Here is a 25,054-nt window from a genome sequence, read left to right on the forward strand (position 1 = left end):
CTGAAGCATGCCACACTTGTTGGAAAAGCTTGCTGTAGAAACAGAAATAATGGGAGAGAGCAGATCTGCTTCCTAGCCTGAGGGAAATGATGCTTTCCCAGTCTTTCAGGCTGCAGGGCACCTCCTACCTGTAGCTGGAGTTTTCTCCAGTCCCACCCAGGCCCACAGCCGCTCAGACCCAAGTAAACACACAGAGACTTATATTACTTATAAACTGTTTGGCCATGGCAGGCTCCTTGCTATCCGGTTCTTATATCTTATATTAACCCATTTCTATAATTCTATACCTTGCCACGTGGCTTGTGACTTACTGGTATCTTTACATCTTACTTCTCATGGCAGCAGCTGGCAGCATCTCCTAACTCAGCCTTCCACTTCCCAGAATTTTCTTCTCTGCTTGTCCCACTTATACTATACTTCCTGCCTGGCTACTGACCAATCAGCATTTTATTTATCAATCAATCAGAGCAACACACTCACAGCATACAGAAAGACATCCTCAACACCTATCTACCCAGGGGTGCCTTCTGCCCTCCTAAAGGAAGAGATGGTGAGAGGCACATGTGGTTGGTTTCTAAGGAGTTCAATGCTGTCTCTTTGACCATCATCAGGATTTGGCACATAGCCCACATCCAAAACAATCCCAAGTTATTGGCTGAGAACCAGCTTGTCTTTGGAGCCTGAGACACGGCCATGGACATCTCGCATTATCCTCAATGGTAGATTAATGAAACCACTCCAAATCAAACTTGGGGAAATGTTTCAGGAGAAAACAAAAAAAAAATACATGAATGGCAGACCTCAAAAGGCAGGGACAGATTGAGCAGCCTGCTCTCTGCCCACATGACACAAACCCCTGCTTCCCCTTCCCCTTCTGGCTACAGGCACTCAGGAAATTGGGGGGGGGGCTGGAGGGCAGAGAGGAAGAGGGCTGAGTATTTGGCTGGTGTCTTGGAATTGGGAGGAAGGATACCATGTCTCTACGTGGCAGGAAATGGGTACATAAAGGAGACCTGTGATGTCCCTGTACTGAGGTGGAGGCTAGAACAAAGGGCCTCAGACAGAAAGACAGACAGACACACATGAATAGAGAGAGTGGAGGTTTAGATACAGCTGTAAGGACAATGCTAATCTTCCTTGCTGCCTCCTTCCTATCTCAAGGACTCTCGGTCCCCTAATCTTTTCTTTCATAGAAGGTACTCTAACTTGCAATTTTTTTCATATACATTTGCTTTTTGTTTGACCAAGTGGACTATAAGATCAATCAAAGGTTTTGTACAACGCCTGGCATGATGGATTCTCCAATTATACTTGTTGAAAGAAAAACAAACTTATGACAAATAGAGCTGAGAAAGACAAGTCAGGAGGTGTTAACATCAGGTTGTTTCCTCCTTTCTCGTCCTTTGGGCAAGAATTTCTAAGCATCCTGATTTATGTGGTATTTATTATTGCCACACATTCCACTAAAGAATCTGCATGGTTTGTCTCATTAGTCCTTTCGACATAACCATAAGGAAGTGTGTCCAAGGGCCCCAGGACACCTTCAGATCAACAAGTCACTGGGAATTGGTGAAGCTGGTCTATTCCAGCTAAAGGATACAGAATAAAATAAGCAGTGGAAAGGGGCACATGAGGCAGAGTCCAAAAAGGGTGCCGTATAGTGCTTCCACAGGCCCACCCCCCACAAAGGCAGAGAGGCATGCCTGTTTCCCCTTCAGTGAGTGACTCAAGACAATCTGCCCTGTAGGGATGCTCACCTGAGACTGTGTCTGGAATCTCACTGGAGCCATGTAAGGCAACTGCCGCCTATGAGTTTACCATAGTCTCCAGCTCCTCCAGAGATCAGTTTCTTCTGCTTGTCCTCATTCCAGCATTAATGACGTTGCTACCTTGACTATTCAGCAGTGTGTCAAACCTACGCATGCAAACCAGCACAAAATCCTAAATTCATTTAAAACACTGTGAGACTTGTGTGTGCAGGTGTATGTGTGCACGTGTGAGTGTGTGCGTGCACGAGTGTGTGTGTGTGTGTGTGTGTGTGTGAGAAAGAGAGAGAGAGAGAGAGAGAGAGAGAGAGAGAGAGAGATTTTCTGTTTGTAACTCAATTGTATGGTCCTTGAGTATGAATTTTGTAGATGACATTGTCATGTTATTATGTAAAAGGTTGGGCACACCTGATTCAAATGTGGCCTGAGACCTCCAAATCTCTCTGAGCAAGCACCATAGTCTAATATCTTAGACATTACCTCCCAGAGCAAAAAGTCAGACCTTTTTTTTTTTTTCTTTCCAAAACAAGGTTTATCTGTATAGCTGTCCTGGAACTCGCTCTTAAGACCAGGCTGGCCTCGAACTCAGAGATCTGCCTGCCTTGGCCTCCTGAATGCTGGGATTAAAGGTGTGCACCACCACCACCTGCCTTAGACCTTTTATTAGATTGTGTAAGGTTTGGATAACCCAGCTTGCTGGAGTGTGGTGAGCATAGGGAATAGAAGCATTGACTCTAATTTTTTAATGCTGTGCTCTAGGGATCAGGGAAGCCTTGATTTAGCCAAAGTCACAAAAGCTGAAATACAAACCAGTATCTTACTTGACTGAAACATACATGTTCTTCTACCATATAATACGGCTGTATGATACTTATGTACCCAAAGAACTCTTTGCCCAACCACAGCAATACTCGCAAATCCATACTTCTTGATTTTTTTAATCCACAAAATAATCCAAGAAATGAAACCAGCCCAGATGTCCATCAACAGATGAATGAATAAAGAAAATAGAGCACATATACGATGCATTCCTATTCAATCCTAAATAAAATCAAAATAAAGGCATTTGCAGAAAAAAATGGATTGAACTATAAATCATAGTGCTAAGTGAAGGTAGTTAGACAAAGAAAGATAAACACCCCATGTATTCTTTCATATGAAAGGCCTGTATTTTAATTTTTTATATTTGTATATATGGGAGATAAATCATAAAACAAAAAAGGGGGCCTTGAGAAGAGAAAGTGCGGTCTTAATGAGTAGGGGGGAAACAGATGCATGTGACATGAACGTAGACTGTAGCCTACCAGAAAGAGGGAGCAGTCGGTGAGTTCTCTCGTTTGTTCGCTCTCTCACCATGTGATGCCTGCTGCATGTCCTTATCCAGATGCCAAACAGAGACCAACACTGCACTTCTGAAGTTCAAGAACCACAAGCTAAATAATTTGTTTTCTTTATAATTTTTTTTTATAATTGCTTTATAAATTACTGCGTTACTTCCAGTGATAGCAATGGAAAACAGACTAGCCGCTGTTTCACTTAATCTCTGGTTCAGGTACTGCCTGTGGCTTCTCTCAGGGAGGCATATCTACCGGTTAAGAAATAACACCACAGTTTGCGTGTAATATCTGATCCAGACATCAGAGGGCTACAAGAATAAGGTTCATGATCCAAAAGTAAGAATTAGTCTTCCTCCATTTAAACATCAATTCTCAAGAAAGATACTAGTTGGCCCGAAATGGTGCTTATGCCTGCCCCCTACCGTCCATTTTGGGGAGCAGCAGAATCTGTTCTCTCTGGCTGGCAAGGGCCCCATGACCCAATGTGAGGTGTGACTAGACCAAATGTTATTATGTGTCTGCCCAAAGATGAAGACAAGCAGAAGGTTCCTCAGCAAGGGATTGCTTCACACACAGAGAGACAGCCCAATTGTGTTACTGTTACCTCTGCATACCACTGTTTATTTCTGAGCTCTGTCCATTGTCCAGCCACCCAAATCACGGCCCTGGGGCTTCAAGCCAACTGAAAAAGAGAACTAAGCCGACAGGTCTCAGGAACAATCCTGTAGCTTTTGTTTGTTGGTTGGTTGGTTGGTCGGTTTTTGAATCGCAAAGAAAGGAACGCTTTTTAGGCACATATAGCTTCCATTACAAGATGGATTATCTGCTCTTCCATCAAACACCATGACAAAGTTGGATAATGACCTTTGAGTCTTCCACTCTATTCCCCACCACATCCCACACCCCTGCACCTGCAGAGACAAAAAAAAATTATGAGCGATAAAAGCTGGTGCCAAGCTCACAACGGGTAATAGCTGATGCAGAACTTAGAGTCATTTTCCCTGGAGGGAACAGTGGAGGGCCGGATAGAATCAACCATCTGAGACTCTTCAGGTGCTTAGCTTTTACATGAGGGCTCTGGAGTTCAATAATTCATGCTAATGCAGCCAACATCAAGGCAATTGCCTTCACACTGCATTCAGATTTTGATTACTAAACAGTCCCAGTGACTTTTATAATGGGAAAACACTCTGGTGACTCTAGCTGGAATGGGAAGAGTGTGGCCGAATCACCAGGGCTTTGGGGTCAGAGGAGCCCATCTTTCTTGGACCCGGTGTACACTGGCTGGGTGAGGAGCTTGTCTGGTGACATTTACCATCTCAGAAATTCTTAATCATTATTAGGGTGACACCACTTACTTCACAGGGTTGTGGGCCACAGGACTGAGATTAACAGATGAAAAATTCAGTACCATGATGTAAGAAAAACTTCAGTGACCTGAAAGAACCCTGAAGAGTGTCCATTTCCTCCTCCCTCCAGAGTCGGTCTCTGTCTCCCCCACCCCTCTCCCTCACCATCCCCTCCTGCCTCCCTCCACCCTGGCTGCACATGGAAGACAGTGTTTTCTGTCACTATAATGGGAGTCCCAAGAATAAACAGGGGACATATTATCCAGAAGGAAGGACGAAGATGGAAAGCCTCTTGCTGAATATAGACTCTGTAATTCATGTCCACAGTGCTTACTCGTGTTGAGGAGGAATAGAGAAAAGAAGTGAGGAAGAGGGAGACAATTAGCACCAACGCGGACTTCCAAAGTTGAGGCAGTTTCAAAGGAATTTAGGCGCTTTAATATAACTTTGCTTTAATACACTCCCTCGGTCCTCATTAAAATGCGTATGCCACTTGCGCTAGAAATATCTTCCCGGAAGGAAAAGAAGAAAGTGGGTTAGTAATTTACAAGCTTATATCAAATCTCCATTGCCCCTATTTGATTTAGGAAAAGATGTAGCTCAGATGAGTAGCATCAAACCTAGATGGTAAGAAAGGTTCATAAAAATTAAAACGCAGATACAAAAAAAAAAAAATCCTACTCCAAGAAAGACTAAGCAAATAAATCAGGGCTTGGGTCTGGGATATGTGTTTTCAACATCTTCCAGACTTCTGGTACCTGTAAACTACAAATTTTATTTTGAGAAACATGAGCTTAATGATTAAGACTGTGGGCTTAAAGAGACTCTTAGGTTCAAAACCTGAATCCACTGCACCTCACTTTGTGAATTTGGGCAATTTTAACTTTTCCGATTTCAAGTTTTCTAAGTTTTGAAATTTGAATTTATTTATATATTTTTTTCAATGGTTGCTGTGAGAATTAAATAAAATACGTTATGGAGTAAGGGTATCTGGTACGTACGAAAAATAATACTATTATATATATTACCATTATTGTGTAAAGGGCCTGGATTTTTTTTTGTTTGTTTTTTTTATCATTTCATTCTTTTCCTTTCATAAATCCAGAAGAATAATGCTTTAAGATAAAAGTTTATGTAGTTTTCAAATAAAAGTTTAAAAGTGAAGTAGTCAGGGCAATATAGCAGAGCCTCTTTCCCCTTTTAGAAGTGGCCTTCATCCTCATGATTCAAGATGGCTGTCAGAGCTCCTGCTGCATCCCACACAGCAGGATGGAGCCAGGGAAGGGAAGACACTCTCCAGCTGCCAGGAAGACTGAAAAGTGTAACCAACCAGTATCCCACGTAGTCGTTTGCCCAGAAAACTGTGGCTTGTGTTTTGATGGAAAATTGGAGGGAAGGAATTTGGAAGGACAGGTATTGATCCCTAGTGTCTCCAAACCAGGATGCCTCACAGATTCTTATTTTTTTTCCTGGGTATCCTCTGCTCCCAGCCTCCTGCATGCTGGTTCCTGAAACGGCATCTTCCTCAAGGCAGGTCGTAATTACTTTTCCTAATCAATTTGGCTAATTTTCTTTCCAGATGCCTTCCATAGCTACACACACCTCACCAGTAAGCTTTACTCCATTCTTTTCCCCCCAATTTCGACTAACTTTAATAGGCAACATAACCACTTCGTTATAAGAGTTTAAAACCAGAACTAAACACTTAGGAGAAAATTCAATACCCAAAAACATTGGCCCTTGGAAATAATCTCAGTGTCCTGAGGAGCAGATATCTAACATTTCCCCAAGCAGATAAGTTGATATGTGATGAAAACCTAGTCTGCACAACTGTCTTTGACTATTATTACACTGAACAATATATTGAAAGTGATGCTCCACGCTAAAGGTTATAGATCAATATTATCTCCTTTAATGATGACAGAGCCCTCACCAAGTGAATGTGTTGTAATACCTTATTTAACCACTTCCACGTCTTGCTCACTTGCCCTCCAGTTTCCTTCCCCACAGTGAGCTGTGCCCTTGTACTTCTCTCAGCCCCAGGCTCTCCTTAAAATATCCACAGCTCAGTTACCCCATCGCCAAAGGGATTCGAGCTCTCCTCTCTACAATCTACTTGGAATTCCATTTTCAAATGAGCGTCCTAGAGCCAGAAAATTCAGGAAGACCTGAATTAAAGCCATCCTACTCACCTGGGAACAGCAAAATATCCCAGTGCAAGGGAGCCATTGCATATAAACATCCCACTGCCCAGAAAAGCACACACAAATATCTCAGGTGAGAGAAAGGCTTTTGTTGGAACCCAAGTTGTTAGAACTTTCAGTGTGCCAAGCCAACCTCAAATAAGACCACACTGAGGTTATGCCTATGTGGAGAAAACAGTCTCAATTAGGAAAAAGAGAGAGAGAGAGAGAGGGAGAGGAGGAGGAGAGGGAGAGAGAGAGAGAACATTTGACTGAATAAATTATTTAGGCAGATGACTGATCTGACAAATGATGATTCACAAGCTGATTTATTTTTTTTCAAAAGCTATGATTGATTCCTGAGTAATTGTTTCCTTGTCTCAGTTGAGTTTCCTAATGATCCAAATGTTCATGAGGTCTACAGTTTCTGAAGAAGGCTGGAGACAAATTATGCTTCTCACAAACCACTTCCTATTTGCAGGTGGTTTCCACTTCCATTTTCTTCCCATCAGTGCTGAGGAGCACGCAGAACTGGTGTCATCAGCTCCCCATTATACATGATGCTAATAAAGGAAGACACTCACTGAGCACATATTATATTCTAGGCAAGATGGTAAATGCATTATGGATAGTCTTTATTGCTCACAAAAGTCCTAATGAGTTAGACATTCTACTAACACCCTGTTTTATACATGAACATAGTTCAAAAAATATTAAACAAACTTAATCACACAAGGAGAGAGAGAGGTACAACCAGAATGCAAAATCAGTATGGACTCAGAAAGAATCACTGACTCATTGTACTGGCTGGTTTTATGTCAACTTGATACAAGCTAAAGTCATCTGATAGGAGGGAACCTCAATTGAGAAAATGCTTCCATAAGATCAGGGACATAGGCAAGCCTGTAGGACATTTTCTTAATTAGCGACTGATATGGGAGGGCTCAGCCCATTGGGGATAGTGCCACCCTGGGCTGGTAGTTCCTGGGTTCTATAAGAAAGCAGGCTGACCGGGCAGTGGTGGCACACACCTTTAATCCCAGCACTTGGGAAGCAGAGGCAGGTGGATCTCTGTGAGTTCGAGGCCAGCCTGGGCTACAGAGTGAGTTCCAGGACAGGCTACAAAGCTACACAGAGAAGCCCTGTCTCAAACCCCAACCCCCCAAAAAAGGCTGAACAAGCATGGAGAGCAAGCCAGTAAGCAGCACTCCTACATGGCCTCTGCATCAGCTCCTGCTCCAGGTTCCCGTCCTGACTTCCTTGGATGATGAATGGTGATATGGAAGTGTAATCCAAAGGGTTTACACCCTTTGCTCCCCAAGTTGCATTTGGTCATGGTATTTCATTACAGCAATAGCAACCCTGACTAGGACACTCTGTCAGACTCACAAAGCTGTGAGTCAAGTCTAAACCCCATTCCTGCTATCAGGATTAAGAACAAAAGCTCTAGACTCAGGTAGCCTGCATTCAGAGCTGATGTTTGCTGATATTTACTGTCCCCCAAGTGTGTCACCTTAGGGAAGTGACCAAACCATGGTGTCTCAGTCAGCTTCTTCAGTAAACGAGATGGTAGACTTCGGTCTCAAAAGGTTACTATGTTGTTTCCATTTCCTAGATATGGTGAATAGAGCAGAAATGTCCCACACCTGAGACTTGGGGAACATTGTGGAAAGGGGGCAGAGAATGTAAGAGCCAGGGGATCAGGGAGTTTGCTGTGAGATTGTGTCTTCTACTCAAATCAGAAGCTGTTCCCATGAGGTCTCACCAACATGCTACCCAAATAAAAGCTGAACAAGGATGATGCCACTGGTTTTTCCAGATAACTTTGGAGTGGGATAAAAGGTACATGCATATAAACATTGATTTAAAATTCTTTCTGGTATACAGATAAATAGATAGATAGATAGATAGATAGATAGATAGATAGATAGATAGATAGATAGATAGATAGATAGATAGATAGATAGATATTATATAGATAGAGATAGATAGATAGATAGATAGATAGATAGATAGATAGATAGATAGATAGATAGATAGATGATAGAGATATTCAATAAAGTGCATAGGTCTTAGAAATAAGTGGGGCCAATCAAATATAGCCACAGATGAAACTTTAAACGACGATGTTGCTAAGGAATGCTAAAATGGATGGAGAAAAGCCCATGAAGCCTCAACCCTACACAAAGAACTATTGGCAACCAGGGAATGCTGGGAGCAGGAGAGGTGGTCCTCCCCAGGGAAGAACACACCAGTTGGTTGTTTCATGCCCCACAGTCAGCACTGAAAACATGCATGCAAGTAACATCATCTGGACTGACCTGGTTGTACTGGGGAATACAGATGTGCATGCAAAAACAACTGCTGAAAGAAGAGGCCATGAATTTGAGGAGAGTGGAGAGATTCGGAGGAAGGGAAGGGAGGGGAGAAATGTAGTCATTGTATTATAATCTCAAAAATAAAAAAAATCTTTGTCCAAAAAAAAGGAGGGGCTTACTCTGATGGTTGCTGTTCATTGAAAATTTGACAGGCTCTAGAATCATCTAAGAGGTGGACAGCAGGTGTTGAGTGTACCTATGAGGGTTATTTTGATTACACTAACCGATGTGAGGAGACCCATCTTAACTGTGAGCAGGACCGTGACTTGGGCAGGAGATGATCCTGGACTGTGTGAAATGGAGAAGGAGAGCTGAGTACTTGGAAGCGGTCATTGCTGTTTCGTGACCAAAGCTGTGATGTGAACAGCTGCTTCCAGCTTCTGCTGCCATACCTTCCCCATCGTGGTGGGTACCGTGAACTGTGAGCCAAATGAGCTCTTTCTCCTTAAAATTATTTTTGTCAGAGTACCTCATCACAGGACAGGAAAAGAAAATAAGGCAGCTACCTACACCAAATGAGCTGGATGGTCCACACACAGCGATCACTAGCAGCTGGTGTGAGACCTTCCAGCCCTCCAGCCCTCCACTCACTTGCTGTTTTCTGGTCCGTGCCATTTGCAGGTGCCTCGAGCCAAGGCCTTGTGCAACTACAGAGGGAAGAATCCTGGTGACCTGAAGTTCAATAAAGGAGATGTCATCCTCCTCCGGAGACAGCTTGATGAGAACTGGTACCAGGGGGAGATCAATGGGGTCAGTGGGATCTTCCCGGCCAGCTCCGTGGAAGTCATCAAGCAGCTGCCCCAGCCGCCACCACTCTGCAGGGCCCTCTACAATTTTGACCTTCGAGACAAGGATAAGAGTGAGAACCAGGACTGCCTGACCTTCCTCAAGGTAAACGCAGACCACAGACAGACGATGGGAGAAGCCACAGTCCGTTGTTTAAGATTGCTGATTTTTTAAAAGAGTATGCATGTTACACATGAATGCACATGTGCATGCGTCTGCGTGTGCGTGAGCGTGTGTGTGTGTGTGTGTGTGTGTGTGTGTGTGTGTGTGTGTGTGCGCGCGCGCACATATGGAAGCAATGTGTGTGTATGATTTCAACTACATGGACTGTGTATCAGTCAGTGTCTTATTGCTGTGAAATGACATATGGTAACACTTATAGAAGAAAGTATTTAATTGGGGCTTCAACTGTATTTTCAGGGTTTGTTGTACCATAGGTGTTCAAATCCCCTCATAGAAACCTAAGTTGGGGTTACCTTATTAGTTGCTGCTGTCACAGGTCAACATGTAAGTACATGAAGTGGTACTGTTATAATTCCTCAACGAAAGTCCACAAGCCCATTCATTTAGCAATTTCTTTTAAATATATTTGAATATACTTTCATTTTATGTATGGGAGTATTTTGCCCACATGCATGTATGTGTACCATGTGTGTACCTGGTACCCGTGGAAACGGGAAGAGGGCATTGGATCTCTGTAACTGGAGTGACCGATAGTTGTGAGCCACTGTGTGGGTGCTGGGAACCGAACCCAGGTCCTGTGCAAGAGCAAGTGCTCTTAACTACTGATTCATCACTCCCTCCCCGCATCTGACAGTTCAGCCACTGGGAACAAAGTGGTGGAGCAATGTCCCTCCTTCCGTTGAACTGGGAGTCTAACGGAAAACACACACATCAGTGGGAAAGTGTGACAAAGAGCCCAGAGCAGGGGACTTTGTCCATTCTATCACCGTGGAACACCGACGCTTCATTAGAAAAATCTAGGGTAGTCCTAAACCCAGCATGTCCAAATTCAACCAAAGATCTTCTCTCTGCAAATGTTGTGTGCGTGTCTGTAATCTCAGCATTTGAGATACTGAGGCAGGAAGATCACTAAATAAAATAAAAAGAAATAAAAAAAAAAAAACAAGAACAAAAAGCAGACAGAGGGTGTGGGAGCTAGGGAGATAGCTCAGTAGTTCAAGGAGAAAACCAACTCCCACAAGTTGTCCTCTGACTTACACACACACACACACACACACACACACACACACACACACACACACACACACACCATGGGATATATCACACACACCGGAGAAAGATTTGTAACAAAAAGTGTCCTATTAAGGTATTAAGTAAGACATCATTTGTATAAAGTAGGAGAGTAGACAAAATGAGGGGACAGTACCAGAGGTCAGGATGCTAGAGTGTGGGAAAAGGCACAAAGGGGTGCTCGGTCTCATACTTTGATTTGGATGAGGCTTCATAGCTATAATTGACTGTTCCAGCTCACTTCCAAGATTTAAGCACTTTATTGAATGCATAAATGGATGTCTTGAAAAGAATTTAAATCACATATGCATATATCTTTTATCTTACTACAAAAGGATCTAGAAAAAGTGTCAAGCAAGCTATTAGCAGTGGCCGTACCTACACCGTGGTGGACAGAATTCACTTGTTTTTCTTATCGATATTTTGAATGTTTCTGCAACTTTTGTAGTGAGAAATTTTTGAATGAAAGCTGCTTTATTTTTGACATATTAAAACGGAGTCAGTTCCAAAACGTCTTCAAAATGAGAATGAAAGTCATTCCCCTTTGCCAGGCGAGAGCTGTATCACCTATGGCTTCTCTCTTGACTTCTCCATCAGGTTAGTTTAAACGAAAACCACAGATTCTGCTTGGAATATTCTGAGTTTTCCTACCAGGTTCCACTGATCCTCAAATCCCTTCCATTCCTCTCGGAAATCTTGGTGACTCAAACGCTGCCTTTTATGATGGCAGAGGTATTTCCCACACAACCTTCTCAAGAGCTATACCCTTTGCTCCCTGCTACGAACAGATTTCATCACCTGAAAGTGAAGGGTAGAGCTGACTTGAGGCATTCTCTTTCAGGATGACATCATCACGGTGATCAGCCGAGTGGATGAGAACTGGGCGGAAGGGAAGCTGGGAGATAAAGTGGGCATCTTCCCCATCTTGTTCGTGGAGGTATGTGAGTCTCCCATCTACAGCTGACTCAAGCATGCTCAAAAGCGTCTGTGTGCCCGCCCCAGTGACGCCTGAGGGAAATTCCTATTTAACCTGAGGCTTAGAACTCACTGGAACCTCTAAAGAAAAATTCTACACAATGACACTCAGTTCTGGTGAATATGGAGAAATGGGTATTTTCTACTGTTTCTTGGAGTTTAAGGTAGTCAAATTTCTCACATTGAAATGTAAGTTCACCCATATTTAAAAAAAAAAAAAACTTAAAGTGTGCACTGCTTTAACAATGAACAATTCCACATCTGAGAACTGGCTATAAGGAAATATTTAAATAAACAGGTAGAGTTGCTGATACAAACACACAAAATGTTTACCATAGCATTGTACACAATAGTGAAATGCAGAAATAACCTAAATAATCAACAGTGAAGACTCACTTTGTCAGGGAAGGACAGAGTCTCACTGTGTAGACCAGGCTGGACTCAAACTCACAGAGATTCACCTGCCTCTGTCTCCTGAGTGCTAGGATTAAAGTGTGTACCACCACTACACCAGGGCTACTCTTTATTATGGGCCAGAAAATTTTTATATATACCATTTAAATGTTAATAATATTGTGAAATACTAGATATTATTGGAAAATATATGATTTATTGTAGAGTTGACAACAAATTGAATAAGTATAGATTTTTCAAATCCTCAAGATGAGAAAGTTCTGGAGATCTGTCCAAAACAATATGAATGCACTTAACCCTGCTGAACTAGACACTTAAAACGAATGAAATATTAGAAAACACATAAAACAATGAAACAAAGTTGAACTAAGTTGAAAGCAGCTCTAAAAATGTGTGTTTGTGTGGAAAAGCGGGGAAGAGATTGCAATGATGTGCAACAACATATACCAACATACTGGGACTGGTGACCACTAGATGTAAAATTCCAGATGGAAGCCAGAGGTTGATATCAGATTTCTTCCTCTTCAGCTCCCCACCTTATTCTATGAGAGTCTTGCAGTGAACCTGTTTTGACAACACTGGCTGGCCAACTAGCACCGAGGATCTGCCTGTCTCCACACCCCCACCAGCAGCACTGGGGTTTCCGGCATGTGCCACCACACCCAGCTTTTATACAGGGTCTAGGGATCCAAACACAGGTCATCACTTTTGCCCAACAAGCCCTTTACCTACAGAGCTAATTCCCCAGCCTTACTTCTGTGGATTTTTTTTTTTAAATGACTTTAAAAACAAGCTAGGCTATCTGTTTCTCCAGTATAATTACCTAACCTCTGGTCTCGAACCTCACTAGCCACGAGCCTCACCCTAGCTTGAAGCAAGTCATTGCAAATTCAAAAGAGATCTTTCATTGTTTAACTGTCTTCACTGAGTGCTTACCATGCATAAATGTATTAAAAGTGAGTATCGGAGAGCTATAAAAAGAAGTACCGGGCAGCGTCCCCACCCTCCAGCAGGGTGGGGGAAATGGGACTGAGGCATAATTGGGGAGAAGAATCCAATTCTTCCGTGCATGGAAGCCAAAGCAGGTTCTGCAGCAAAGGGTGTATCCTAAGCCTTGTCCAGCTTTCAAGGTGTTGGGTACTTCCTTCACTCAGCCAGTCGAAAGTAACCAAAGGGTGGAGGGAGAGTGAAGAATGGCCGTGCTCTAGTGTGCACTGACAGGTATTCTCATGCCTCATGCTTTGTCTCTTCCTGGTTCACCTGCCTTGTGTTTCCCACCTGTTTGAATCTCACTCATTTTATGTGGCTCTGCTGGGAAGAAAAAAAAAATGTCCAGAACATGTCAGCAGTCAAGTGAACCTTGACTGGTTTCTGTCTTCTCTAAACATGTGGCAAGTGTGTTGGTTACATTTTATAGGCCAGCTAACACAGAACAGACTCTCCATTTAAAAAAAAATAGCTTGCCCAGCTTATGTAAGGCCTTGGGATCCAGTAACAATACAATAATTTTTAAGGCATTAAATTGAATAAGTGAAAACCTATTTGAAGGTGGTTAGAAAAAAAATAAACCTGACCCTGCTGTCCTGTGCACTCATTTATTTAATGCTTCATTGGCACCTGCTCCATCAGGTTCCACACAAAGTTCTAAAGATACAGGGTAGATACAGGTCCCTCATCCCAGAGAGCACACCGTCAGGCACTCGGGTAATTGATTACAAGGATGATGGATGATGCAAGGAGTGAAGTGGAGGGAACTGTTAAGGGATTGTGATGTTCGACTTCATCTGGGAGGTCAGTGAATGCCAGCTGAGCCAACTGAGAAGCAGTTCAGGCTCAGTACATAAGTATGGAGGAGGAAGCAGAGGCTGGGGGCGTAGATGTAGCAAGAGGACCCAGAGACTACCAGATCCAGAGCTAAGTCACAAAGCCAAAGAAGTAAATTGTAGTAATTACAAACCATTTTGTAAACAGAAAAGACGGGGTGATGCTGGCATACTAAACAGCCCCAAAGTCTCAGTGGCTCCACAAAGAAAAATGCTATTTCCTACCTACATTGTATTTTCAGCACAGGATGCTGAGTGGTTCCACTCACAGTCACCTGGGAACACACACTAACAGGGCTGGGCAGTCTTTTAACTGTGACATCTGGAGCATGTGTCCTTCCTAGTTGCCATAGGAGGGGAGAATGGATTGTGTATTCACAGCTGAGAGCCTCTGAAGGAACACCACTCACATTCACTCACTGCCCATTGGCTGGACCAGTCACAATGCTCCAGGTCAGCAGAAGAAAGGGGACCTCATGGGATATATGGTGAAGATCCTGTATATCTTACTATTATAAATTTGGATTTGACTCAGAGATCACTGATTTGATCAGACTTGGTTGGTTTTGTCTAATTGTTGTTTTTGGTTGGTTGGTTGGTAGTTAGTTGGTTGATTGGTTGGTAGCTGGTTGGTTGGTTAGTTGGCTTGTTGAAGTTGACTTATTTTGATTTCAGACAAGGTCTTGTTGTATATCCCATGCTAGACTGAAACTGAATGGACAGCACAGGCTAGCCTCGACCTTCCTCAGCCTCCCAAGAGCTCTGATTGCAGATGTGAGCCATCGGGCCCAGACTCTGGTTTCTGGGATACAATGGAAATAACAAATTTTAAAAAAGAGATGAGAGAGAGAGAGAGAGAGAGAGAGAGAGAGAGAGAGAGAGAGAGAGAGAGAGAGAGAGAAAGATGAGCAGGCTGCTGCATGGTTCCGTTTGGAAATGATGTGACTCTGACTGCTAGACTGGAAACAAATTGGCAAATTCAAATTCTACCTCTTATGAGGATTTGGGAATTGCAGAGGTGGAAGACATGGGAAAGAGGGAATGACCTAGGGTGTCTCCACCTTCTGACTTGTGTGCCTAGGTCAGTGGTGGGGCCATTTGCTAGGTAGAAACAATAAGGGTGATTAGGGGAATGTTCACTCTCCCTGGACCTGCACTAGGTACCTAACTGAACACATTGGAGGTGGGAGACTTTGGTCTGATCTCCTGCATTATTTTGAGATGCTTCCTTGTAGCTCTGGGGTGAAGGGCTAAGCATTAATTTCATCACCTGTTTCTGAATACTGCTGTTTTCAAAACTTCTGTATTTAATGATTATTCATTTGGATACTCTCACTACCCATTTACCTCTAAAATTAGTAATTACAAGAAGCCTCAAAATTATCATTAAATAGCCATGGCTTCATTTGTTCTCCTAATTGCTAGGAGGGAGGAAGAAGATAATCAAGTGGTTTGTCTAATTGGGAACCTACTTTTCAAACATTACTTCAAATCTAAATTGAGCTGTTTAAAGCAGTACTTAAAGTTTTGACTCCAGTAATTTCATTAAGAGCAGCACATGCTAAGAACTCTTTAAATAAAGTTTGTGTTGCCAGTGCTGTGCAGAGCGATTGAAAGGAAGGCTTTCTTATAAGGATAACATGGACTTTTTTGGGTACATAAATAAGACTGTTCCTGTTAATGCATCATTTGATTTATTGAGTAGCACCCTCACAAAGGATGGTCAAACAAAAGCTGAGTTTCTCCCCATTCTTGTCTGGACTTCTCCACAGGGCAGTCTCAATTGTGTGAACCTCGTCCAGCCCAGTGAACTTCAAGGATATTGTTTCAAATGGGTGCAAACCTAAGAGCCGCACAGTCCCTGCCCAGCTGAGCTGTCAATCATGCCGGTGGAGGACAGGGCAAAAGCAGATTCTCACAGGGCCCTTTGTTGGTGTTACTGATAAAATAATAATAATAATAATAATAATAATAATAATAATAATAATAATAAAAGGTGATGGTGCTGCCCACCTGGAGACAGAAAGGCAGGGCACATAAGAAAGAATTAACTTGTGATATCATGGCTGCAGACGGCTGTAAGGAAAGTCACTCATTCCATTTGAAGGGTATCCGTTGTCCTCCTTCCTGCGCAAACCGTGGAGGAACAGGTGCTGTGGGGCCTTGCCAGGCCTTGTCCTTAGTCCAGGATACCATTAGAGCTCGCCAGAACAAAATAGATATCTTGCTAATCAGTATCCCTACTTCTCAGCATTACTTCTGAAGAATGACATTTTCATTATTCATATGGAGTAAAAACCTGCTTTTTGCTTTTTTAAATGTATCTGGATCTCTGGTTTTGGTAACTACATATAATTATATAAACACGTTATAGTCAATATATAGAAAAGTTCCAACATGCCCCCCAAATTCCTCATGCTGAGCCATCTCCTCTGTTCCTCCACCTAGTCACCAGTGATCTATTTTCTGCCCCTATGGCTTTCTTTTTCTAGAATGTTCTATAAATGGAACCCCATAAATTTTCTGCCCCTATTTTCTGCCCCTATGGCTTTCTTTTTCTAGAATGTTCTATAAAATGGAACCCTGTGAGCTTGGCTTCTTTCCTTTTGCTTAACACAGTTGACATTCATCTGTATTGTGCCATGTGTCCATAGCTCATCTTTTTATTAGTGAACAGTGTCTCAAAGCACAGATGTTCCAGAGATAGCATCTGGGGAGACAGTTCTGTCTGTTAAGTCTTACCATGCAATCATAAGGACCCGAGTTCAATCCCAGAACCCAAGTTTTAAGAAAAAAAAAAAATGGTTATGATGGTACACACTTGTCATCCCAGCACTGGAGAGGGGGAGACAGGTGGATCCCTGGAGCTCAATGGCCAGCCAGCCTCATTGGCAAACTCCAGGCCATTGAGAAACCCTTCCTAAAATCCAAGATGGGCAGCTCCTGAGGAAGAACGGCTGAGGGTGGCCTCTGACCACCACATGCATTCACACATACACACACACACACACACACACACACAAAAATCACTACTCAGTCAACTGGTAATAAATGGCGTCGAGGTTGCTTCCCCGTCATTGGCAACTCTGAATGAAACTGTGGTTTGAGCATACATTTTTCTTTCTTCGCGTAATTACCCAGAAGTGGGATTGCTGGATCAGATGCTAAGTATGTGTTTGTGAGAAACTGCCAAACCGTAACAGGAGCTTTAAAAAGCATAAATCAGATCATGTCACTCCTCGACCCAGACCTGCCAGGAGCTTCCTGTTACACTGAAAATAAGTCAAGGCCTCCTGAGTCCTTGTGCAATCGGGTGCCTGCCAAGCCTGTGGCCGACCCTCCCGGTCTCCTCACCTGCTCCCTTTCATCCTTCCTACTGCTTTCTGCCTGGCCTGTTCACGTCCTCATGTCCACACCACCGGCTTTCTTGCCACTTACCTCTGTTTAAACCACCCCCTTCTCAGAGGCTCTTCGTTGATCCTCCCCTCCCCCCCCCCCCAGTGTGAGTGGCTGTATCCCCCACTCACTCTCTCTTTGACCCTGGAAGACATTGCCATCTGACAGCTTCTCGTTTACTAGTTTACACGTGGGCTCTGTCACTTATGTCACGCCTTCGGGCCTCAGCTTTCTTATCTTTGAAATGGACTTTTTTTAAGTGCACTGGGGAGATGACTAGGTAAGCTCACTTGGCGAGCTCCAGCCAGGGAAAGACCCTGCTTGAAAAAAAACAAGGGCAATTTCCCCTGAGGAATGACAGCTGAGGTTGACCTCCGCCCTCGATACACTCACATGTTTACACAAATGTGAGCACAATAACACTAAGCACCTACTTGGTGAGTTTTTCCACAATGTGGCAGGCTTTTTCAAGACAAGGATCACCTCTTCTTCCAAGTCTTCTCTCTCTCTCTCCGCTATTTTAATCCTCTGCACATTGTCATTTAAAAAGTTCATAAAAGGGAACATTCTTTTTTCCCCTCTCTAGTTGAACGTCTAAATTAGAACGAGACATGCCGTCGCTCGGGAGAATGACTGGCGACTATCGTAATAATAGGAATTTAACTCATCGTCCTGAGATGGAAGCGTGGATTCATAGGAACCCTCATTTTTTTTTTCAACAGATTTCATATTTCCAAAGGCTGTAAGCCCCCAGGGCCCTTTAGAAGTAATGAGTCGGATGTTAGGGAAGGCTACAGTAACATACACTGGGCTGGCTGGTGCCAGATCCGACACACCATTTGTTACAGTTCCAGAAACTGTGCTAGCCAGCTGTTAAACAGCTGGCTTATCGATAACACTACACACTGGGGCTTTTCCATCCTTTTTGGTGTTTTTTTTTTTTCTTCCCTGGGTAATTTACCAGAACAACTGATGTTAAAGACAAAGAACAGGAAAGTGAAGATTGGCAATATTTGAAATAGGAAAAAAAAAAAAAAAAAAAAAAAACAGGTGTAGCAGAAGGATGAGTCAAGGTCCTGAATGTGTGTCTACTATGTCTCTTTTTTGTTTGTTTGTTTGTTTGTTTGTTTGTTTTTGATTTTTGGTTTTTTGAGACAGGGTTTCTCTGTGTAGTTTTGCGCCTTTCCTGGAACTCACTCTGTAGACCAGGCTGGCCTTGAACTCACAGAGATCCACCTGCCTCTGTCTCCCGAGCGCTGGGATTAAAGACGTGGGCCATCACCACCCGGCTTACTATATCTCAAAGCATATCAAATGTATGAACTTCAAATGGATAGAAGATAGAATGTGTTATTATTTTGACCAAAGGGTGGCCATCTGACCCAGCCACTGACCAAAGGATGGCCATCCGAGCCAGCAGCTGAGAAACTAGCTAGCATCAGTTGCCAATGAGTGTGAGACTTAGCTACTATACTATGTCAGAAAGTAACTCTCATCGATCCTCTTACCTCTGCAGCCAAACCTCGCAGCAAGACACCTCTTAGAGAAGAACAAAGGACATCAGTTATCACGCACGAAAAACCTGTCTCTGATGTCCTCTCCATCCAGAGGCAAAGCAACCAACACACTCACCCTCCGAAAGAGCCCTGGGTCCAGGAGGAAGGGGTCTGGGCAGTTCTCCATCACAACAGCTTTGAACACACTCAACCGCATGGTCCATTCTCCTGAAGGTCACCAGATGGTGGAAATCAGCACCCCAGTGCTCATCAGCTCTAGCAGCCCCTCTGTGCTCACTCAGCATGGGGACAAGGCAGACTTCCCTGCCAACCCTTCAGGACAGGTAAGGAGTAAATCCGCTGGCACCTTGCTGGTAGGCAAGAGAGCTTCCCCAGGTCACAAACACTGTTGGATGCTAAGTACTTACCAGGCACTCAGAATACATGAATATTAACTGAAGCCGTGTGTACTGTAGATATTTGTGATTGCATTTTATCCTTAAGCATCCTGTAAGTTAAATATGATTATTATTATTATGCCTACTTTACAGGTTAGGAAACTGAGAATTCAAAGGATTAAACAACTTGCCCAAATTCCCAGATGCTTTGCACTTTTCTGTTGTGTGGTAAACATAATTGCCTGCTCATCAGAAAACTTTCCTCTAAGGAGATGCTGGTAGACACTTTCCAGACAGGGTTTTGACGTCATATAAGACTCACTGTCATATCTTCTGCAATAGCCCGGGCATCACGTAGAAAGAAAACAATAGGACCTGTGGGTTAGCAGGTGTTTCTCAGGATAATGGTATAACTTGTAGGTCCGATATCCATTTATGCACTTTTTGCATTCTGTAATTTTTTAACGCAAGCCCCTTGCTCTAAAATGATTAAGAATTACAAGACGACAACAACAGCGTATTAAGTCAGGTGGTGGCCCCAAGTCACTCCTCCCAGTGGGCACCTAATGAGGTAATGGGCATAAAGCACTCAGTCTAAGGATGTCTGCACATGCTAAGCTCCCCATCAGCACTTGCTCTCTGTACTATTCTTATTATCAATCCTGCTCGCTGAGATGCTAAGAAGAAATAAGCCTAGGTGAGTTGCACCAATCCAGAAGTTGAAGTATTTCCGACAGCATGTGGCTATTTAGGCTGAAGGGCTCTTTAAGAGATGAAGGAGGAGAGGTATGAGGCAAGGTAATTAAGAATGTCTTGGGTGCTCAGCTAAAAATGCTCTTTGGATCCATGCAGGTGGCAACTTGCAAGGACAGACTTCAACTTGCACTGGTGTCTTTTTTTTTTTTTAAGAAGCTGTAAATCTTGTTTTTAAACATGAATTTCTACCTTGGGATTAAATGGCTTAATTGGACTATAATCCCTTTATAACAAGACACGGAAGAAGGAGAAAGTCAAGGGCTCCTCAAAGACCTGTGTACTGGTCTGCAAGGAAAACAATCACTTTAACACTCTATCTTATACCACTGTCTGAGTTGCTAACTGATGCAACTGATCCCCAACCTGTACTGCATCTCTCTCTGTCTCTCTCTCTCTGTCTGTCTCTCTGTCTGTCTCTCTCTCTCTCTCTCTCTCTCTCTCTCTCTCTCACACACACACACACACACACACACACACACACACACACGCCATATATACTCTCCTTATTTAAAAAAATTCTAACATGCATTCTAAACACATTTTTATGAGTATATACATGCCTTGTGCCCAGAGTTGTTCTAACACACACACATACACGAACACACGAACACATGAACACTCTAAAACAAGAACCTGATGACTCACATGAAGCTGGAAAGTCAGAAGTTTCTAAAGCATTCTTTATATAGAGGCATGGGTATAGAAAGTGCAGCCCACACTCTGTAAAAATAAGTGAGTGAGCTCAGCCATGAGTTGGCTTTTCAAAAGATGTATCCAAGAGACCTGTTCTCTGTGCCTTTGAAATTTTTATTCCTGGACGTTTACCTCATCTGCTAAGAGGGTGAACCAGAGTGGGAGAATCCCAGTAGTACTCAAAACAAATTGCATTTCTTCCAAATATGCACGAAGAATGATAATTCCAAACCACAGCATTCATGGGGAATCACTGGGCAGTACCAATAGCCTTTTGTCGATGCAGATGGTTGTAAATGGTGAATATTTTTGTATAGATGGCACAGGTGTTGTCAAAACATATTCAGAAGCCCCATGTACAGCTCTCTAAAGTGGGATGAGGACCCTGATGGCACCCACACTCTGATGGCCTTAGGTGGTTTAGGGACTCAGAAATTAATAACACAAAAGAATAGGATAAACAACCCATTCCTTTTACAGTGTCCATGGGGTATTTTAAGATACCAAGATCTCAGCTCGGTTCCAGCCTATCTGTAGCACCCCCTCCCCCACAAGCACTAGCTACTCAGAAATAGCCAATAAATAAGGAAAAAAAGAGAACAGCCTCAGATCCTGTAGGAAGTCACCGCCTCTCTTGTAAGTAGAGAAGTATCACTTTTCTACTTTGTTGTAGGAAGTGCCTCTCTAAGCCTTATAAGTGATATCAATTTTATGATCACATAGGAAAGATGGAAAAATGTTTGGATACTTGATTTAAATTTTCCACATTTAAAGATCAGTAAGTTAATAAAGGTGCATACATAGACATGGAAAATAACTACAAAGGTGGGCTACCATACAGATTAGATCGTGGTGATCCTAAGTGAATACATGTGTAACCAGAGCATGCATGCATGGCAGTCCTGGAACTCACTATGTAGACCAGACTGGTTTTGAACTCAGAAAGATATGCCTGCCTCTGCTTCCCAAGGGCTGGGATTAAAGTGCACCACTATGCCCTGCCAAGGATACTTGAGTATTATTCTGTTATGTGACTATGTAGTAAAAGGTCCGGGAAATTTTTTTAGGGGGGTTGTAAAACATATCTAGCTCCCACCTACAAGCCAAAAAACTGAGGTTGCATAACAAGAAGCCATTTTACAGAATCAGCCTAGAAGTCATCCCAGTTAAGTGCCCTGGCTCCCTCTGTGAAGAAACAAGGCTGGAATTGCCCAAGTCTTCATCACATAACTGTTACCTTCACACCAAAAAAGCAGAGAAAGGGATAGCATGTTCTCTTTGTCTTCATGTCTTCCTACCTGTGGGAAATCACTTGCCAGTCCTGGCTAGACTCTGCAGTACTAACCTGAAAGATTCAGCACAGCTGTGGGCTGGACATGACCGCACTTGAGAATGACTCGGAGTCAGACCTGAGCACTTGGAGCACTGAGCACTGTGGGTGTCTCATCTTCCACTGTGGGTGTCTCATCTTCCACTGTGGGTGTCTCATCTTCCACTAGGGTCTTTCACCCCAACTTGGTGCTCAGGACTGCATGAAAGTGTTTTTACTGAGTATTAAGATAATCTCCCCCTTGGACTGACTCTGTCAGTCTGTCTCTCTCTCTCTCAATGCAAATTTATGCTTAAGATTCTTAGTTAGCCCCACCCCTAAGATTATTTACAGAGATAAATGATGCTAAGATTCCTAAGTTAATATCTCTCCAATATAAATTTCATTCATTCTACATTTCTTACTCAATGAATTCACATTCACAAATGATGTTTGTAGATCACATTAGAATTGTGTAGTCTTGAGGAATTGTAGGAAGAAAGAAAGTTTGCATTGAATGGACACCCATTATCAAACATTCTATTGCATACTATCATTTTCTGTCCAGAATACCTTTTATGAGTCTTCATGGGTACTTGAAACATGTTTGTTAACTTTTTGAGAACATGCCCCTTAGGAGAGATATATCCTTAAATTATTCTCATGGATTATCAGTTGATGTATTAGAAGGAAATCATTGACAGGCATTTGAAAGCAGGAAATGAAGCAAGGCCCCACCTGTCTCTGTTCCACAAGACACCACAGGGTGAAGGACAGCTATTGCCCAAGTAGTAATCGGTGCTGAATGGAGAAGCCATGCCAGTCTTTGAACTGGGCCCCTCTCCTCATCCCAGGCTGAGGCTTTAGACAAGTCAGTAACCATGCTGAGCTCCAGTCTCCCATCAAAAAAGGAGCATGTTTGGGCTGGATGATCTATGTGGGAGCTTGTGCCTGGGGAAAACTGATTCTCCCTCTTTCAGCAGCCATTGACCACCCTTCATCTAGGGATGGGACCTTGTAGAATTCCCCTTGTCCACATTGGACAACCTATTGTTGAGATTTTATGGGTGCAGCTATCCTATCCAATGGGCTCAGCCCTGGACACATGTACATTCAAGCAAGACTAGATGCTTCCATAAGTATTATTTATACACAGAGAGGGAGGAGAGGTATAGATGTAGATGTATAATAGATGTATAATAGAGAAGAGGTCATGAATTTTGGAGGGAAGTTGGGGGGACATGGGGGGAAACCGAGGGGATAAGGGGTGGGAAAACTGTACTTGGTGCTCATGTATAAAGTTCTCAAAAAGAAAAGATAAAATAATTAAAATATTTAATTTTTAATAAGTATACTCTGATTTATAAGGTTGCTGGGAAAATCAAAAGAGAGTAAATGTAGGTACAAGTACTTGGCTCTCAGTTTTATTGTTTCTTTTCAAATTTTCTTAGTGATAAGTTGCCATATTGCAGTCCAATCTTTGCTATGCATTTCTAAATGTTTTTACAATGAAAATTTTCAAATCTATATAAAAATTTAAGAAATATTATAGTGAGCCAACTCAGGCCAATTTCTCCCCCTACCCTTCCTCCACCCGACTCCTTCGTTGAATAAATTGAAGCCCCAACTTCAGGTCAAATTATCTGTTGTAGTAACTGTGCCTTTTAAGATATTTTAGCACTATCATAATATTATCAAACAGCAAACAAAATTGTCTTTTACATTTTCAATATCTCATGTTTCCCATTTCTACTCTTGCCTTACGAACATTCTCCTCAGTTGATTTATGCAAATGAGATACAGATGACGTAAGCACTTTTCATTGGCTTGATACTCCCCCACATTCATTTCATTCTATATTCTAACTGACCTTCTCATCCCTCGCACTGTTTGGGGGACAAACCATTTGTCCTCCTGAATTCAAAAGATTCTGGATACTGCCAGTTGCAACTTCACAGTGGTTTTTAATTTTTGTTTGCTTTGCTTTGTTTTGTGACATTGTTTTATGTAGTCCATGTTTCAAGGTTTATCCATATAAGCAACCTGTGTTTGTACTTTATTAGTACTTTTTATGGCCAAATAACATCCCAATATATGGAAATGCCATAAGATTTAGTTCACTGGTTCATCAGCTGGTAGGCATTTGGATAGCTTCTATTTGTCTATTATCAATAATCCTGCTAGGAGCATTTGCCTGAAAGTTCTTGTCTAGGTTCATTTTCATATGCAAATAAACCTAGGAATGGAGCTGAGAGTTCCTTCATATAATGGTTCTCTTTCACAAAATTCTGCTTGCAAAACTCACAACTATTTTCCAAACTGAATGCACATTTTACATTTCCACCAATACAGCACAATGGTTCCAATTTTTCCAGTTTTTATCAACATGTGTTTACTGTCTGTCTTGTGAACGATAGCCACCCTAGTGTATATGAAGAATAGTATCTCACTGTAAAATTTTGTTTGTATGTGTTTGGTTTTTCTGGTTTGGGCTTTTTGTTTTGAGACAGAATCTCACAGGTCTTTAAACCTACTATCCTCCTGCCTCAGCCTCCCAAGAACTGAGATTACAGGTACATGTCACTGTGTCTTACTACAGTTTTAATTTGCAGTTCTCAGATGACTAATGACATTGGGCAAGTGTTCCTAAATTTACTGAACAAGCATTCTTTGGAGGAAGGGCTGCTTGTGTGTGTTGTCTGTATTATAATTGGGCTATTTGTCTCTTTTTAATTGAGTTG

At 42.6% G+C, this 25,054-nt stretch overlaps 1 protein-coding gene across 3 annotated transcripts in view; it reads left to right on the plus strand.

Annotated features, from left to right (window-relative positions):
- The window catches only part of Sh3rf2 (SH3 domain containing ring finger 2), a 103,280-nt gene that overhangs the window by 42,707 nt on the left and 35,519 nt on the right, over positions 1–25,054 (plus strand). For all 3 annotated transcript variants that reach the window (XM_028881710.2, XM_028881707.2, XM_028881709.2), the window contains exons 3-5: positions 9,635–9,904; positions 11,895–11,990; positions 19,178–19,501. In XM_028881710.2, the coding sequence (XP_028737543.1) occupies positions 9,635–9,904; positions 11,895–11,990; positions 19,178–19,501 (690 nt within the window). The remainder of the gene's footprint in view (positions 1–9,634; positions 9,905–11,894; positions 11,991–19,177; positions 19,502–25,054) is intronic.

Source organism: Peromyscus leucopus, chromosome 19, assembly GCF_004664715.2.
Source record: "Peromyscus leucopus breed LL Stock chromosome 19, UCI_PerLeu_2.1, whole genome shotgun sequence".
Lineage (NCBI taxonomy): Eukaryota > Metazoa > Chordata > Mammalia > Rodentia > Cricetidae > Peromyscus > Peromyscus leucopus.